Below are 17088 nucleotides of genomic sequence, written 5' to 3'. Positions count from 1 at the left end.
GACTCTGTCTCTTAAAAAAAAAAAAAAAAAAAGGAAAGGAAAGGAAAAGAAAATGCAGCTCCAGGGTGGTGCCTGTGGCTCAAAAGAGTAGGGCACCGGCCCCACATACCGGAGGTGGTGGGTTCAAACCCAGCCCTGGCCAAAACTGCAAAGAAAAAGAAAGAAAATGCAGCTCCAAGAGTTGCATGTGCTTCAAAGCTGTTCTTATGTTTTTATTGTTCTTTTTAGAGACGGAACTGGAATTTGAAAAAGATTAATAAAATAGGAAATTCTATTCTTTTAAGGCCCTTGACTTAGGGGTCATTTCTCTTTTATGTTTTTGATACAGCCAGCTAATTTATTATTTTGTTCTTTTATTTCACAAACCCACCACATTCTCAGCCTCAGCCTAAGCAAATTCAGTCCTTCCAAATCAAACAGAAACTGTGAATGGGACTGTCATCCACTGTGATTTCTTTTTGTGTATATTATTTTAGAGCGGTATTTACCCATGTCTCTGTAACACAAAGCCAATACAGAACAAATAAACATAGATACAGTAAGTATAAATATAAATTCCCATATGATTTATTGTTGTTCCTTATACATAAGAAACAGTAATATACAACTTACACTGTTTTAGAATGTAAAATGGATAAAAATGTGTACAAAAAAGCACATCCCTAGAAAAAGGTATTGGCAAATAGTAAAAACTTGGGTGGGGGAGGGGAAGCAAACAAAATAAATCAAAACAAACAAAACAAAGGAGAGAAAAACAACAATTCTTCAATTCAGTGTGCAAACATTATATAAAAATAGAAATACTAACTCTACAGGCAGTATTTCCTGATAAATTACTTAAATAGCGTATCTACACAATCTGAGAGATCTATTCCAATGGCAATGAGAAAATAATTTATAAAAATAAAGCAATGGTATACAAAGATGACAGAAAAAAAACATAACTTTCAGAAATGGTATTTAACATTTCAATGCTATTTCCTTATCGGGAATACTTTTCCGCAAAGAGTTTTTATACTATGTACAACATTGACTTTTTTTAGGTACTACAGTAGCTTTGTTAGACACTTAAACTCTTTCTGCTTGATCCAAAAATTCTTTACCCAGTCACACAACAAATGAGGTAATATTTGTATATAAGTTTCACGTTTGTCATTTTTTTTTTTCTTTTGGAAAAATGAAAAAAAAAAAAAAAGCGTATAAGCTTTTCTTCTCCCTGGAAATAGGCACGAGGGATGGGGTCAAACAGTATGGAAGACCAGATGGCTTTCTTTGCAATCTACAACACTTGCAAATGCCGAACCAACTTATTCCACTTGGAAAGAGACAAGACAAAACAAAAATAAAAGAAAGAATCCCCAAAACATTCGTTCTAAGCACAAAGGGAGGAAGAGCTGGCTCTGCTGATTTTCTTTGTGCCATTCTTGTAAGAGATTTGCTGATAAATTTCAACTACCTGCTCTCTGAAAACACTTTCCACATGAAACCTAAATTCCAGGCAGAACGGAGTTAATAAATAATCCGTATTTACAATCTTATAGTCACGAAGACTCCTAACAAAGATGATATGGATAGTCCTTCCACGGCTTCCTTTTCCATGAATTAGCCTTCGACCAGATCTTCCAGAAGAACTAAAAAATAAATATTTTACATTGTAAAGCCTTTGTTTTTTTTAAAAAAAAATCTACAGTCCAAAAGAGAGACTTGGAAAACTCTATGATAATTTAGGAAAAAAGGAGAAAAAGGAATGTTAGGTTGATAATAATTTTGTGCCTTTCTAACCATAAGCATATAAGCACAGCTGGCCCTCCCTGGGGAGCAGCTGGTGCTCACTGAGATGGTAGGTTTTCCTGTTTTCCTGCTACATCTGCACAAGCTACATCTGTAATAAAACCAACAATTTCAATGTGAGCCGGCAGTGGCAGCCAGCAGTGCCGTGCACTGGTTTAATCCTGACTCCCTGTTTTGGCAACTCCAGGTGATACCTAAGGGGTAAGGGTCAGGGAGGAAGTCCTGAAGCCAGTCCTCTCCCCTCCCTGTTCCTAGTTAAGTGCCTATTTACGCGGGTTAATCAGCCAACACACCGGTCAGCATCATGAAATCCAGCAAGAGTCTTTCAGTCCCCTGAAAATGACTTAGTACCGACCATGTAACAGTTCCTCCGTGTTTTCTTCAGACAATCGTCTCTGGGGTACGTGCCCTCCCCTTAGGGCTCTGGCCCCTGCTCCCCCTGTTCCTGAGGGAGGATGTCAGGCTGGTTTTGTTTGCTAATCCTGGTGAGTCCTCCCTTCTCTCACAAGCCTGAAAATGCTTTTGAGTCCCCTGCTCTGAGAGCCACACAAAAGCTCCCTGCTCTGTGACAAACGCAGAGTGGAGAGGGCACCTTCCCAAATGAAGCAAGTAGAAGCCTTTGCTTTTTCAAAAGCAAACCAAAGTCATTGTTTGTATTCTTGGAAGATGTCGTCTCATTCACTGGAGGCTGAATGCTGAGTCTCTTTTGGAAAACTGCATTTTCTCGAGGCAAGTCACATGTTCTAGGAGTCCAGGCTGATGCAAGCAGAGAAAAAAGGAAGACAAGGAGAAGTGATCCTGGGGGTTTTCTCAAGCCCATGGTTCCAAAAGGTGCAATACAGCATTGGTTATGAGCAGTCCTTGATCAAGTTCGCTGATTAGGAATCTATTCAAGAAAAAGAAACAATGTAAGTAAATAAATCAGTGAAAACTAATTCATAAAGACTTGGTTATCTTACTATCAGTTAATAGATGAACCACCTAGGAGTAGCTCTTTTATAGCGACAGAAGCATAATTTAAGATTGCTCAAACATATTCACATTTAATTTTATTAGGAGGCATTGATGCTAGGAGATGGGAAGAGCAAGGCCTTCCACTAAGGCCTTTACTGTTCAAAGTTTAGGGAGCATATTTTAAAAATTCAGACTCAAAAATTACATCCTAATTTAAATATGTTTTGATTAACAACAACCATTTTTCTTTACTTTGATCTTGTTAGTGTCTGACCTGGGTCCAGTAAATATTTATTAAGCACTTCTTTTGTGATAGGTCCAATGCTGGACTCAGAGAGAGGCTAAATAATCACTGAGTAAAAAAGAACGGAGAGAAAAAAAACAACCCAGTAAGGTTAATAGTGAAAATTAATTTCACAGGCCAATATGAAGGCAATATGGGGAAAAGCTGTGAAATAATTTGTGCTCTGATGGCATTCATGCCATTCCAAGCAGTGTGTAAGATAAAGAAACATATACAATTGTAATGAAAAGTATTATTAATGAAGTCTAATCTGTTCAGGAGCCTATCAACAGTTTTCCTTTGTACTATGTATGAAAAAAACCACAAAGATTGTTAAGCAAATTATGATAAGGATTCAGGATGTCATAGGCGACAGTGCAGAAGCATCCTTTTTGTCACTGTGTCCTCAAAAGCAAAATGCAAATAACTCTGTCTCTAAAATAGTCTTTGATGAGACTCTCCCATCTTTGCCATCCTCGATATCAGTCTGAATTAGAGATGTCAGCGGCCCATTCTCTGTAACGGTGTTCATACCTCTGCATTCGTATTTCAGGTCGGAGAAGAACACCATTTCTTGAGAGAAGACGAACAACCCTAGTCGACCCCCAGCATAGGTTTTGTCATAGATGGGTCCTGAGTCGGCCATGATTTTCTTCCCTTCATACATCACCACTCTGTAGGGAAAAAGGAAAATCTCCTTAGTGACACTGGCACTTTTTGTCTTTTTGCCTGTGAGTGGGATTATAAGTGACATTTCCTCAGTGAGATCTTACCTAATGAAACCTGTCTTTGGCCTGTGGCTGAGACGCCATCTGTAAGCGGTGAAATCTTTCCAGCCTATGTGGCGGGGGTCATGCCACAGAGTGCGCACCTGAAGGACGAAGAAAAGGTTGAAACAGGAGAAGATTTGCTCCATCTGGAGAAGATTTGTATTTCACTCTTATCATAAGAAACAGTGCTTGGAAGGTACCCAGTGGATCCAACTTATTGGGCTGCAATGCAGGCTCTTTCCTAGGCCTCCTGACTTTGTTGTAGGCCACTGAATGTGCATAGAGCAGACAGACAGGGGCAGGGGCTCTTTTGTTTGTAAAGGCTAAAACTACCTTTGGATTTAAAGGGCAACTCTTGGTCACAGCAAACTCCCCTCTCAGACAGACACTATTGTGTTTTTACAAAGCAGAGCTTAACGCTGCAATTGATGCTGCTGGGAACTTTATATAAAGACTCCCTATTAGGAGTCTCAGTCAAAGAGTGTCCCCAGTGCTAGTCAGGCGCCCATCAGCTCTTTCCTTCTGCAGGGCGTTGCTTCCTACCTGGCCAGGGGTGTTTCCTGTGTGCCACAGGGCATTCCGCAGGTGCTCGCCAGGCCCTGTGGTGGAGTTGACAACTTTCACAGAAAGGCCTGAATATCCCTGAGCCCTGGTGGGGTTGGTGTCCCAGTAGGACTGGGTGACTTGTTTCCACATCACGACATAGAAGCGGCTGCTGGACTGGTAGCCAAAAACAAATCCGGCATAGTCATCGTCCCTTTCAGTGTTGATGAAGAAGGTGCCACTGAAGTCCACAGCATTAAACTCATCATAACCTGGAAGGGGAGGTCAGAGGCAGGTTCAAACCTGCAGCCTTCACAAGGTCCCCACATCTCCTTAGTACCCACAGGGACAGATGAAATGGCCAGGTTTTACATTTGCTTTCCCCCCAGGCATGCATTAGCCTCTTGACCTAAGACCTCAGTGCGTACCTACGGCAAGTCCAGGATCACAGTTGACAGTCTGGACAAGTTCTTTACCCTGATGGCGTACAACCCAGTTAGGGTCATTTTGGGATGTCCCCTTAGGATCGAGAGGAATCATCTGGAATCGGCGGAAATCAGTCTCACTGATATCAACATTCTCAGGACAGATGTCATCAATGTCTGGCACACTGTCATGGTCAAAATCATCTTTGCAAGCATCACCTCGACCATCACCTAAGGTCCAAAAAGCAAAGGTTCATTGGAATTCTGAAATCCTATCACAGTTGGTATCAGAAATTCACTGCCTGGGCAGTGTTGGCATCTAGCCCCCTTATCCTCTCAAACGCACTCAGCTTTGGTTTTGTTTTCTCAATCTAGACAGCCATGGTATCAGTTGCCCTCTTAAAAGTAGTTCCACTGACTCACCGTCAGAGTCCTTCTGGTCAGGATTGGGCACCAGTCTGCAGTTGTCCCTGTCATCAGGAATGCCATCATTGTCATCATCATGGTCACAGGCATCTCCCTTGCCATCTTTATCATGGTCAGCTTGGTTGGCATTGGGCACATAGGGACAGTTATCCAGGTTGTTCTGGTGGCCGTCCTCATCAATATCCTGATTATTGTCACAGGTGTCGCCAATGCGGTCTGAGTCAGAGTCCAGCTGAAAGAGACGGAAGTGGAGGGTAAATGGAAATGTAAATCATTAATGTTAAGGAGAACTTATGCCCCTCCAGCGGGGAGCGTTCTCCAGGGTCTGATACGGCTAGGGGGCTTTTAGGTCGACTTATAGACGACCGCAGAAAGCTAGTAATGGTAGCAATTACACTTTAAAACTTGTTTTGTTTTTTTTTTTTAATCCCTGTTTTCATATGAAATTCTGAGAAGAGATATTTGAGAGTTTTTAAAGAAATATAGCTGTCTACATAAAATTAAATAGATTAATTCCTAACCATGGAATGCAGTGTCAACGGTTCGTATCTTAATATTAAATGAAATTCTTTGTATACATTTTATTGACATGTCAACTTCTCTAGATCATGAAGTCAAGATATTGTCAGTATTAGTCAGTATATTGTCTGGGTAATGCGAGTGATAGGAATCAATTATTATGATTGGTATTTGGTTCTATGCATCTAATCATCTCTTGGCTTAGGTGGAGTCATAGATTTTTTTCGAAGCAGTTTTTCCTCAGAGTACTTTAACATCATTCAGTAGGCCTGGGATGCTGACAGACTGTTTATCTACAAATGGGTATTTTTCTTGCCGATATTTATGCTCTTTGCTTATGAGATTTTTTACATGATGCTTGAATTTTGTTATAAAACTTACTTCAATCTGAGGAGATAAAAATCATCCAGGGATGACTGGATGATTCTTCCAAGGATATTGGAATAATTTAATTTATGGTCAGTCAGTCCCAATGTCAAATAGATGACCCTTAGTGCCCTTGGATGAGCAAAGCTCCCCCCACGATGGCTCCAGAGCAATTCATCTTGTCGCTCTTTGCTTGATAGAACTTCACAAGAGCAAATTTTAGGAGGGAGGAGCTAATTTCTCATTTCTTTACTCTAGTAAATATATTACCTTTTTTTTTTTTTTTGCAGTTTTTGGCCAGGTCTAGGTTTGAACCTGTCACCTCTGGTATATGGGGCCGGTGCCCTACTCCTTTGAGCCACAGGCACTGCCCAAAATATTACCATTTTTAAAAAGTGGTTTCTGAGCTTCCAGAACAATGCATTTTAGAAAACAAAAGCCTTCTTTTAACTTATATCGTAGAACATAATGTTGGGACATTACACAAAAAAAGAGACATACTTTCGCGTGGGAATCCAGTTCTGTGTAATGTCTATTTGTAGCACTCCCTAGCATGGGTAAAGATGGATTGGTTTGTAATTCCAGAAACTTCTAAATAATGACAAACAGGAATTTTTCTTCCAGGTTTTTGACATATTCTTAGTTTGATAATTTTTTTTTTTTTTACAGTTACATTAGGCAAGAAAATGGTTATTTTTCTTAAGCATTTTTTTCTCATCTCCTGGCCTTATGTATGATTAAACTATCGTAGGCTCATCCCTTACAAATTTTTGCTTTGTATAATCTATCTTACAATGGCAGATCATCTGAGCAAATCAAATAGGCCTTCTTATAGAAGACAGAAGTTACAAGACCTTCACATTACAGGTTTACAAGGAGCTCCTATCAGGCAAACTGTTTACACAAACTTACTGCAATTGGCTGTGAATGTGGTAATGAAAGTGTTAAGGGAGTCTCCAACACTTTCACTTGGTGAAAGACCGTGGAGGGAGTCCACCTACCTGATCTGGATTGTGTTCCAAGGGGCAGTTGTCACACTGATCTCCAACCCCGTCCATGTCAGTGTCCCTCTGGTCCACGTTGTACACATACTGGCAGTTGTCCCTTTCATTCAGGATACCTGCAAAGGACAGGGGACACATAAGAGCTGGGATCTCAGCCTTGGATGGTTTAGCCAAACCATATACTGATGGCCAAGACTAAAGAGAACCAAGTGAAAGGTCCTCATGTCCCTATCCCCCATGGGCCTGCTGCGTCAGGGAGCATCTCACCATCTCCATCAATGTCTGCGGCACAGGCGTCCCCTTCCCCGTTGTTGTCAGTGTCTGCCTGATCCGGGTTGTGGTTGTAGGGGCAGTTGTCACAGCGGTCTCCCACATCATCTCTGTCATAGTCATACTGGGCGGGGTTGTAATGGAATGGACAGTTGTCCTGCAAAGAAAGAAATGGAGCACTTTATACCACTGTTAGTGAAACTCGCTCAAGCCTCAAACCCCGTGCAAAATATGTATAAAACTGCAAAATCATGTTGTCATTGTTTTCTACTCAGTGGATATGTTAATTGAGTCCTCAGTGTAAAATGATCACTACAAAAGTTAAAAGCCAGACAGAATGAAAGAAAAAGGATTCCTGTTAGTTACCAGTGAGATGTAAACTATAACCTCATCATCGCAGTGTGCCCAAAATGTAGATGTGGCATTTGAAATGAAGCTGGGGAACAAAGTGTCATGTGTTTATTCACTGTAATTTCTCAAGTGGGTGAAAAAAACAGTTACGATGAGAAAGAAAACAAGATGTTACCAAAATGCTTGGTAACATCTACATCCTCACGTTACTGAAACACACTGGATAATCTGAAGTTTTCATTGCATCAATTTGGTATATTTTTTGTTATGACCCTGTAATTTCCTTGATTCTTAAAGTGTTTCTGGCTGCTGCTGAATTGAGGAATGGGAAATATTTTGGTTTTACCCTATCATCTGGAATTTTGTCATTGTCATCATCATCATCGCAGGCATCGCCAATTCCATCCTTGTCATAGTCTTCCTGCCCGGAGTTGGGAAGGTTGGGGCAGTTATCCTGGAAAGAGAAAACACATTGTAGTTACAGTTTACATTCCTGTTGCTTGGCTCACACGTGGGGGAGTGTATCTGGACATTCCAAATAGAACAGCAGAAGGCTGCCCTGTAACAGTGTATACTTTCTATGGCAAAACAAATATAAATGTTTTCAGGGGGGAAATATACACAAAATTTGTATTAATGCTCTAGGCTTTATAGATGCTGTGAACACAAGTCCTACTCTGCTGCTATTAGAGTACCGGACATTTTTGGGGTGTAAACAAATCAACTATGGAACTCAATTACTGAAAGAGCCTTTCTCATTCATGTTTTTGGCAACAAATAGTTTAATCTCAATAGGAATTAATGCCCATTTGCCTTTGAGAGATTTAGTGTTTCAGTTTCATTTTTAAACTTTATTTAAAATCCTTAGCATGTTCTTTTGATGCAGACACATGAGAACATGAGTTCCCTTTCTGCAGACACATGAGAGAAGCTGACGCTACCTTTTTGCAGTGGTAAGTGGCGTTGGCCACGCACACCAGGTTCTCATTGGGCCAGCCGTCCAGGTCCGTGTCCTCCCCACAGATGATGCCGTTGCCAGCATAGCCGGGCTTGCACTCGCAGCGGTACATGGGGTCGCTGTAGTGGCCCAGATAGTTGCACTTGGCGTTCTTGTTGCAGTCGTGTGTCCCATCCATGCAGGGGTTTCGGGGCTTGCACACCTGTGGGTACCCGTCCTGATGTTAGCATAGAGACTTTGAGAGTCCCCAGAGAGAGGGGAAACCAGAGGAGTCCAGGCCCCTGTCATCTCAGGGTAAACAGAGGCTCCACGTGGAAGAGTGTGGGCTGCCTCTGACCTCCCCCTTCTCCCTCTGAGAGTGCCCAGGCTACAGGTGAACTTCACAGGTGAACTTTCCTTTATATTTTTTTCTTAAAATGGCTTAGCACCTCCCAGGCATTTACAAGCCCATCTGCTTATTCCAGAGCAGCTTTTTCAAATATGGTGGGCTATTTTGCTATTGTAGGATATACCCTGGATTTTCTAGTCGTGTTCCTAAAACTAGGCTGTATATTCATCACCCTTCCCTGTTTTTTGTGAAGGGTCTAAGATTCAACCTCTTCCTTTCCTAGCTGTTTTGGCCAAGGCTCCTCCCCGCTGCTCTGCCAGTCTACCTGCTGGTCTCGTCTGCTGTACCTGCTTGTTGGCCGTGGCATGCTCGACGCCCCGGCCGTAGGGCTGTGAGCCGGTGAAGCGCGGTGGGCAGGGCAGGCAGTTGTAGCCGGGGTCCGTGTTCTCACACCTGTGCTCCCCGTTGTGGTTGAAGCAGGCATCAGGCACTTCTTTGCACTGTGGAGGAGACCAGAGTGTGCTCATGTTCAGAAAACACAGCCATAGGAAGTGACCAGGACAGGTCAGCCGCTTTCTTAGCTAGACCCAGCAACTGCGAGCCCTCAATTCTCACCTCATCGACATCTTTGCACTGGACACCATTTCCACTGTAACCAGGGGGGCAAGCACCACACTTCCAGCTGCCGTCAGGGTAACTGGTGCACTTGGTACCCGCAAAGCAAGGATTGGATAAGCATCCATCTGAGACAAGGTGAGAGAGATGTGGACAGTGAATGGCTGGTCTAAGCTGCTGTCCCTGCCATGCCGGGCACTTACAATACAATAGGGTATAAGATATCATGGGGTCTGGGTAACCAACGGCTTGCTGGGATTAGTTATCCACCTGCATTTTAGAGTGAGCAAAGCACTCAGGACAAGCAGAAGGTGGAGCCCCCTTGCAGGCTGGCTGTAGCATTCAGCAACGTAGCAGGCTCCCAAGGGGACTCTGCCGGGGCTGCAGGGCTCACCAATTGGACAGTCCTGCTTGTTGCAGATCTGGTTTTCCATGACGTCACCGATGCAGTCCTTGCCTCCAAACTGAGGTGTGGGGTTGTTGCAGAGCCGGCTACGTTTCTGTACCCCTCCTCCACAGGTGACAGAACAGATGTCCCACAGTGACCAGGGGCCCCAGCCGCCGTTGACTGTAAAAAAGTGAACCATATGCAAAAATTGAGATCAATTTTCAAATACTTTACTTCTTACAGATTATTCTAAGCCTGTTCCAGAAACCTCTGCTACCCTGACACATGGAAAGAATGTTTGGGAAGAGGATGAGCTTGAAATGATTTTCTTTCTATTTTTCATTAAAAGAAGCTGCTGAGCATGCAGGACTTCACTTCTGTTTGTTTCTCTAGTAGTAACCTCTCCCCTCTATGACCCACTGACCGGGGGGCTGTGCACGCCAGGCCGCCAGCACACACTTACTGGGGCAGGCGTCCTTCTTGCAGGCTTTGGTCTCCCGAGCTTCGCCTTCACATGGTTTCCCGTTCATCTGGGGGCTGGGAGAGTTGCAGAGCCGGATCCTTGTGATCACACCGTCACCACACGTCACAGAACAAGAGGACCATGGAGACCAGTGGCTCCAGCCGCCATCCTGTTTAACTGAAGTACAAAGTTGATGGTCATAAACAGTGCTGGCCACACAGACGCTCTCCTTGGAAGCATATAAACCGAGTGCGGAGTAGAAATCGGCCCTTGACTCACATGCCCAAATATCAACATGGAACATTTCCTACCAGAGAACAGGTAATCAGCTGTCTTCATGGGTTGCTGTTAATAAACCAGCATTTGCAGGGTGCTTACTATGAGCCAACCTCAATGCTGACTGCTTTACATGTACTATCTAAATGAAATGCTCAAACTAATCAAGAACCATTATCATCCCCACGTTGCAGAGGAGGAAAGCGCCTCCAAGAGGGTAAGTTGTGTTCAAGCACAGGTAAGTGGGAGAAGTGGGATTCAGATCCAGAGATTCTAGAAGCCGTGGCCTTAACCGTCATGCTGTGGAAGTGCTGTTGGTGATGACACTACGGACAGGTCAGTTCTCTACGTGCCTAAGTGGCCAAGATGCTTACATCTCTTGTCACACTCCTGAATGTGGCAGGTCCGCGTCTGGACCGAGGAGCCCTCGCATCGGTTGTTGAGGCTGTCACAGGAACGGCCACGCTGCTGAATCCCATTGCCACAGGTCACAGAGCAGGAGGTCCACTCAGACCATGGAGACCAGCCATCGTCTGCAGAGTCGCTGGCTGCAGGAGAAAGGGGCTCGCTTAGTACATGATGCGTTAGGCAAACTACTCTTTAGATGGCTCTGTTCTGGGCGCTTCACTCGTCAGAGGGTAAAAAGCAACACAAAGCTATGTATTTCCTTCTGATACTATTTTCTGAGCCTTACTGAAGTATCACTGACAAATATTGTATATATTTCAGCTGTATCATACGACGTTTTGATAAACATTTTGATGTGATTACCTCTGTCCAACTAATAAAGGTAATTGTGAGGTGATGGATATGGTTTTTTTTTGGTGGTGATTTAAGACCTACTCTTTTTGCAAATTTCAAGCGTATAATGCAGGACATTACGTATAGTTATCATTGCTGTATATGAGCTCTCTGGAATTTAATATCAGAGGATACATAGTTTCAGTTGCACAAGATGAAGAGCAATATATTTGTTGGGCCAAAAGCCAAGGGGTCTATCCCAGGTCATGGTGTGCGTAGCACTGGGGGAACTGGACCCTTTGCCTGGGCCAGTGTTCTTCTATCCATTGTTTCTTTCTTTTCCTTTCTCAGCATTTCCAATGAGTTTCCCTTTGCTGACTTAAGATACCTGACTAGGCATGTCTAGTCTCAGGCTTCCAAGAGGACTAGAGTTGTAGGCGGCTTAAAGGAATCTCTTTGACCATCAGGGGAGCCATAGACCACATGTTTGACAGATGCACTTGAAGGCAGCTCCAGCTCCAACTTGGCCATGAGGTCAGTCAGTTTGTTGTTCCTCTCCCCCTAGCATGCGGGGCCCTCTCTGCACATATTTTCACAAGAGGACAGTGTGTTTGTTTACCATCTGCCCAGGCCCCGTGACCACAATCCCATCTAGCTGTATCAGACAGAAGAGAGAGAACTTATTTTCCTTTCTCATTAGCTGTGCGTTTTCTCAGCAATTCCTGATTCAAGTTAAGAATTCTGTTCCCGCTAACTTTGTTCCTTTTAACCCCCATCTTGAGTCAATGCTGAGCAGAAATAGATGCACGTGTGGTTGTGACAGTGCCCATATCGCTGACATGATCCCTGGATGGGGCTGGTGCTCGGAGACACGGCCTGTGTGTCTGTGTATGTGAAGGGCAAGCTCTAATTTCCTGTTTTCTTCCTTATCTCTGTCGTGATGAATCACTTTATGACTTGTACTATATTAAATATTGTCTCAGCAAAGTGGTTAATTTATACTGGCAACAAAACCCAAGGATCAGGTGCCACATAACAATATAATGTCTTATTTCTTTTAGTGCTCTGGAACTCCAATTGCTATTTCTCTTTTAGGTCTCCGATATCTGTGGAAATGGGCAAAACTTGTAAGCCCTGTTCAGCCCAGAAGCCTGTCAATTTCTCTGGTGAGCAGATTTTTCTTAAATGTGCTGCTAAGCTCAACTTAGAGTTGTTGCTGCTACGTTTTCATCTCCTTTCCTCATAGCCTAAACTCAGAATCAATAGCCTACGAGCTCCGTATCCTATAATACAGATGGGTGATTCAGACTTAGTCATAATGGAATTTTTGATTGAATACAGCAGACGAGCTATCAGTTAACCAGCTGCTGCAGCAAGAAACTGAATGAAAAAGTATATGATGGAGATGGGGGGGGGGGGTTCCAGTGTTGACCTAGTCACTGAAGAACAGTCATGCCATTGTGGGAACTTACGCCAGCACCGTGGGCAGCATTCTCCGTCAGGAACGGTGGCATTGGAGCACGGCATAATGGGGCAGGACACCTTTTTGCAGATGGTAACTGAGTTCTGCAGGGCAAAAGAATAAAGAGGAAGTGGGTTACTAAGCATGTACAATCAGAAGTTTGCATACTGTACACATTTCCGTTTCAAGCCAAAGCATGGTCTGTAAATGGTCTAGTGGGATGATTTTGATAGAAGATCTGTCTGTGTTGTATTTGCAGCCACCATTATCACAGCGGCAGTGTTAGTGCCAGTTGTCACTTGGAGAGTTCTTTGTGATTGCTACTCAGTCAAGGGTGGAAGCAATAGTGTGAAGAATTCATACACGGGGAACCAACAGATATCATGGGTCAAATCTACATCTAAAATTTAGCCCCAACTTTTAAATTGCTTCTATTTTATTTTCCAGGGGAACATCCATAAGGATTTTTTCCTCCTCATCTACAGATCTAGCTTTGTGTTATCTTGGAAAAGAATGGGAGTTTAGTGATGTTGGCTCCCAAATCCAGTACTCCGTGATTCGTATTTAAGTTTGTCTTTGCTTAATGATCCAGGTAAACCCCTAAACTCACCTGCCACTGATATGCATAAAACAAACACAGCTGATTGTACCATCTGAGCTAAAAAGACACTGATGTCCTAACAAGGTCAGGCTAAGTGATTTCAACAACAATCGGTACTGTAATGTAATAAAGGAACCTCCATGCCATAGCTGAATGCAAATCAGAGTTGGGGGAAAAAATAAAACCTCGTTGGAGCATTCCTTTTATTTACCCAAGATTCAATATTTAGCCTTTAAACTAAAGCAGTTCAGATGTCTTAGTAGATTTGTTCTCTTAGACACTTGGCCTGGGGTAAAATTCATACTTTGATAAACCATCTGAGAGTTTAGAGGAGAATTTTTACATGCCATAATTGGATCTTAAAGATGCAATGGGTATCAGTCCTTGGGACGTAAGAATGTGTGTGGCCATTTGAATATTCTCCCAGAGATGTGGTTTGAATCGTTTCATTTGTGAAGACCCCTTACCTGACAGCGACACTCTGTGCAGCTGTCGACTGTCCACTCCTCGTTATTCCTGTACTGAACTCCATTGTGATAGCAGAGGGGCGGCCTCCTCAGCTCGTTGGCCAGCTCTTTGTTCTCTTCAGTCTACAAGGGGAGAATGATCGTTAGCGTCCAACCTCATTTCCAGTCACTTTGAGACCCTCTCTGAGAAACCCTCAAGGGCTGGGAGCAGAGGCCACTGACCACTTTGCGGATGCTGTCCTGCAGCGTGGTCACAATGGTGCGCAGGCCCCTGAGCTCCAGCACCATGCTGGACAGCTCGTCACAGGAGATGCCGCAGATGGCTTGCAGGTCCTTTGTCTTGTGGCCAATGTAGTTAGTGCGGATGGCAGGGCTGGAACCGTTCACCACGTTATTGTCGAGGGTAAGAAGGACATTGGTAGCTAGTAAAAACCAAAATGAAAAAGGGAGAGAAAGGCTTCAAACAGATGTTCTCACTAGCCAGTCTATTGAGTTCTTAGATGTAAAAGACATTTCATTAGGGGCGAGGGAGGCAGGTGAGCAGATGTGGTGTATGTGGAATGCCCTTGGAGGCCACTTTGGTACGCCTCCTAACTGTGTTACCTGGGGTAGTTTAGGTCTAACCACTGTCACTTAAATTTTGCAGCTTGTTTTGTGAAATTCTCCAATTTCCCCATATGCCCTAACAATAGAGAGGTACTCACAACTGGAGCAGCCTTTGTTCCTGAGGATGTCTTCTGGTGTGGTTCCAAACACAAACCTCACATTCTGCAGCACCCCCTGTGGGTAGAGGACACACATTACTTGTAGGATATTGAGGGGGGTGGGGGTGGGGAGGAGACTGTCTTTATACTAGAGAGGGCACACCATAGATGTTCTAAAAGCTTAGAAGACTTCCATTTGAAGATTTTAAGATGTCTATGTTAGAATAACACAGCAACATAAATTGCCAAACAACTTCAAAATGTTAATTAGGTCTTCTGCCAAGTCTTCAATATTTTACAAAGAATTCAGTTATCAGTTTATTGTGTACACAGGAAATGGAATCTGATACTAAGCCCGCAGGATATAAAGACACTTTCTAGCGTCAAAGAGTTACACGTGGGAGTTCAAAGTCACAGTTGCAAAGCTCTAGAAGTTAAGGAGAGGAAGAAGCTGCAAAAGCAAATAGCCACCATTTTAACCTTTTATTTGAGACCAGCTGTCCCCCACCCCCGGAAGAATCCAATAGCAAAATGGTATCAATTCTGCCCATAAAAGAGATACATTACAGGCGATATTCAAATTGCTGGAATGTATTTAAATTGAGTTATTTTTTTCAAGAGCATGTGGAATAACCAAGGCTTGAACAGGCTATTACAGGAAAACTGTTTCCTTGGGTAGTTTTCAAAGTTTAGTTCCCAGACCACCAGCATCAGCATCACCTGGTACTGGTTAGGGATGTAATTTTCAGGCCCTACTCCTGGCCTGTCTAATGGTGTGGGGTGCAGCAACGTGAGCCCTTTAACAAGCCTTCAGGCGATTCTGATGCTCCCCCAAACTTGAGAACTACTGCTTTAGTCTACCTACAGACAATATTTCTGTAGCCCTTCTGGCAGGCCAACTGGCTGGCAGATGACCCCATGGAGCAGGGCTCCGAGAAGAGGCCTCACCTGGAAATTGTCGTTGACGCCTCCTTTTGCGATGCGGAGTCTGGCAAAGTTGGCCAGGTCTCTGGTGAAGATGCTTTGGATCGGAACATCCAGCTCAGCGTTCTCCATCTTCTCACAGTCAATGTACAGCTGGGCCCTGTCTTCCTGCACAAACAGGGTGATGCTCTTCCACTGGCCGGTGGCCAGGAGAGCTTCTTCCACGGAGACCACATGCTGCTTCCCCTGCACAGTCAGGCTCAGGTCCAGGGTGCCCGCCTTGCCATTGGACACTATGCTGAAGACCTGGCCGGAATGGTCTTTCCGCTCCAGGGCCAGCAGTGTGCCCCGGGTCTTCTTCATCTGCCTCAGGGAGGCCAGGAGGAGGAAACCTTTCTCTGCACGCACAGCATCCACCAGGTCTTGGAACTTCTCATCAGGCACAGGGGGGATCAGGTTGGCATCCTCGATTCGGAAAGCTGGACTGGAAGGGTCGGGGCCTTTAACCAGTCGGCGCCCAGAGCCCTTGCGGGCAGCCCCAGTGAGTTCAAAGATGTCAAAGACGCTGTTGTCTCCTCCAGATTCTGTTGGAAAGGAGAGGACACGCAGTGAGCTCTGTAGGTGGGGGGCTTAGGTCTGAGGGGTGAAGCCAGAGGAACAGGGTGAAAACTCCTGGCAACCACTGAAAGAGCTGAATCAACGCCATGGTCAGAGGAAAGCTGCGTCTTGATGTGTGTCAGGGCCAAGGGAGGGCACCCTGGGGTAGCCAGCACCTCCTCCCCCTAAAGGTACCACACAGACTCACCTGGAATGCGGTTGGTGCCACACACATGCAGCAGGAACAGGACAGCGAGTCCCCAGGGCAGCCCCATGGCGGAGCTGTTTGTGCCCAGCAGGGAGCCTGTAGCAGGAAACACAAGAGCCTGGGATCAGAGTCCAGCTAAGCAGGGAGGGTGGGCGAAACCTGCCGGTTGGGCACGGGGCCTGGACCCTGGCATTCCCTCTTTGGTCTCCCATTTGCCAAAACGAAGGACGTCAATTTACTTTCCAGGGGGCACAGCAAAAAAAATGAGAGCGGTGGAGGGAGGCGACCCTAGTTTTAAAGTATGGGGGATCAACAATTTGGGGGCTTCTCTTTGGCAATTTGAGGAGCAAGATTAGGAGATGCGATCTGGGGGCAGGAGGAGGAGGGCAGGGAGTAGTAGAGACTTCCCTGGAGGTTTAGGGAAAACCTGGAGAATAAGGAAATCTTGGGCTGTCCTGGCGAGTTAGTTTGTGGACCCCTCAGGGTGAAGAGGATGTCTCTGGAGGTTTCCCATGAAAAGAGTCCCCGAGAGGCTGGGAGGGACAGGCTAGGGCAGGCGAAGCGGGAGAGGATGGGATCAAGGTCCCCTGAGAGGCTTCAGCTTCGGGGCTCCAGGTGGTTGGCGCTGGCAGCTCGGGCAGCTTACCTGTGTGG

The 17088-nt window shown here is 44.7% G+C and overlaps 1 protein-coding gene across 1 annotated transcript; it reads right to left on the bottom strand.

Moving 5' to 3' along the window:
* Positions 1-545: 545 nt before the first annotated feature.
* Positions 546-16528, bottom strand: THBS1 (thrombospondin 1). The gene is made up of 21 exons (XM_003791702.3): positions 16435-16528; positions 15654-16213; positions 14706-14781; positions 14224-14423; positions 14002-14124; positions 12944-13037; positions 11105-11278; positions 10455-10631; positions 9998-10171; positions 9604-9731; positions 9336-9488; positions 8644-8862; positions 8049-8156; positions 7349-7508; positions 7079-7197; positions 5190-5424; positions 4770-4997; positions 4342-4613; positions 3802-3899; positions 3563-3702; positions 546-2677 (listed from the first exon to the last, which is right to left on the bottom strand). The coding sequence occupies exons 1-21, from the start codon at positions 16499-16501 to the stop codon at positions 2670-2672; spliced, it is 3513 nt and encodes a 1170-aa protein (XP_003791750.1). The 5' UTR covers positions 16502-16528; the 3' UTR covers positions 546-2669.
* Between the last annotated feature and the right edge of the window lie 560 nt (positions 16529-17088).

Source organism: Otolemur garnettii, unplaced genomic scaffold (assembly GCF_000181295.1).
Source record: "Otolemur garnettii isolate 467f Iridium unplaced genomic scaffold, OtoGar3 scaffold00050, whole genome shotgun sequence".
In the NCBI taxonomy this organism is placed as follows: domain Eukaryota; kingdom Metazoa; phylum Chordata; class Mammalia; order Primates; family Galagidae; genus Otolemur; species Otolemur garnettii.
This window is presented reverse-complemented; position numbering and strand designations above follow the sequence as displayed.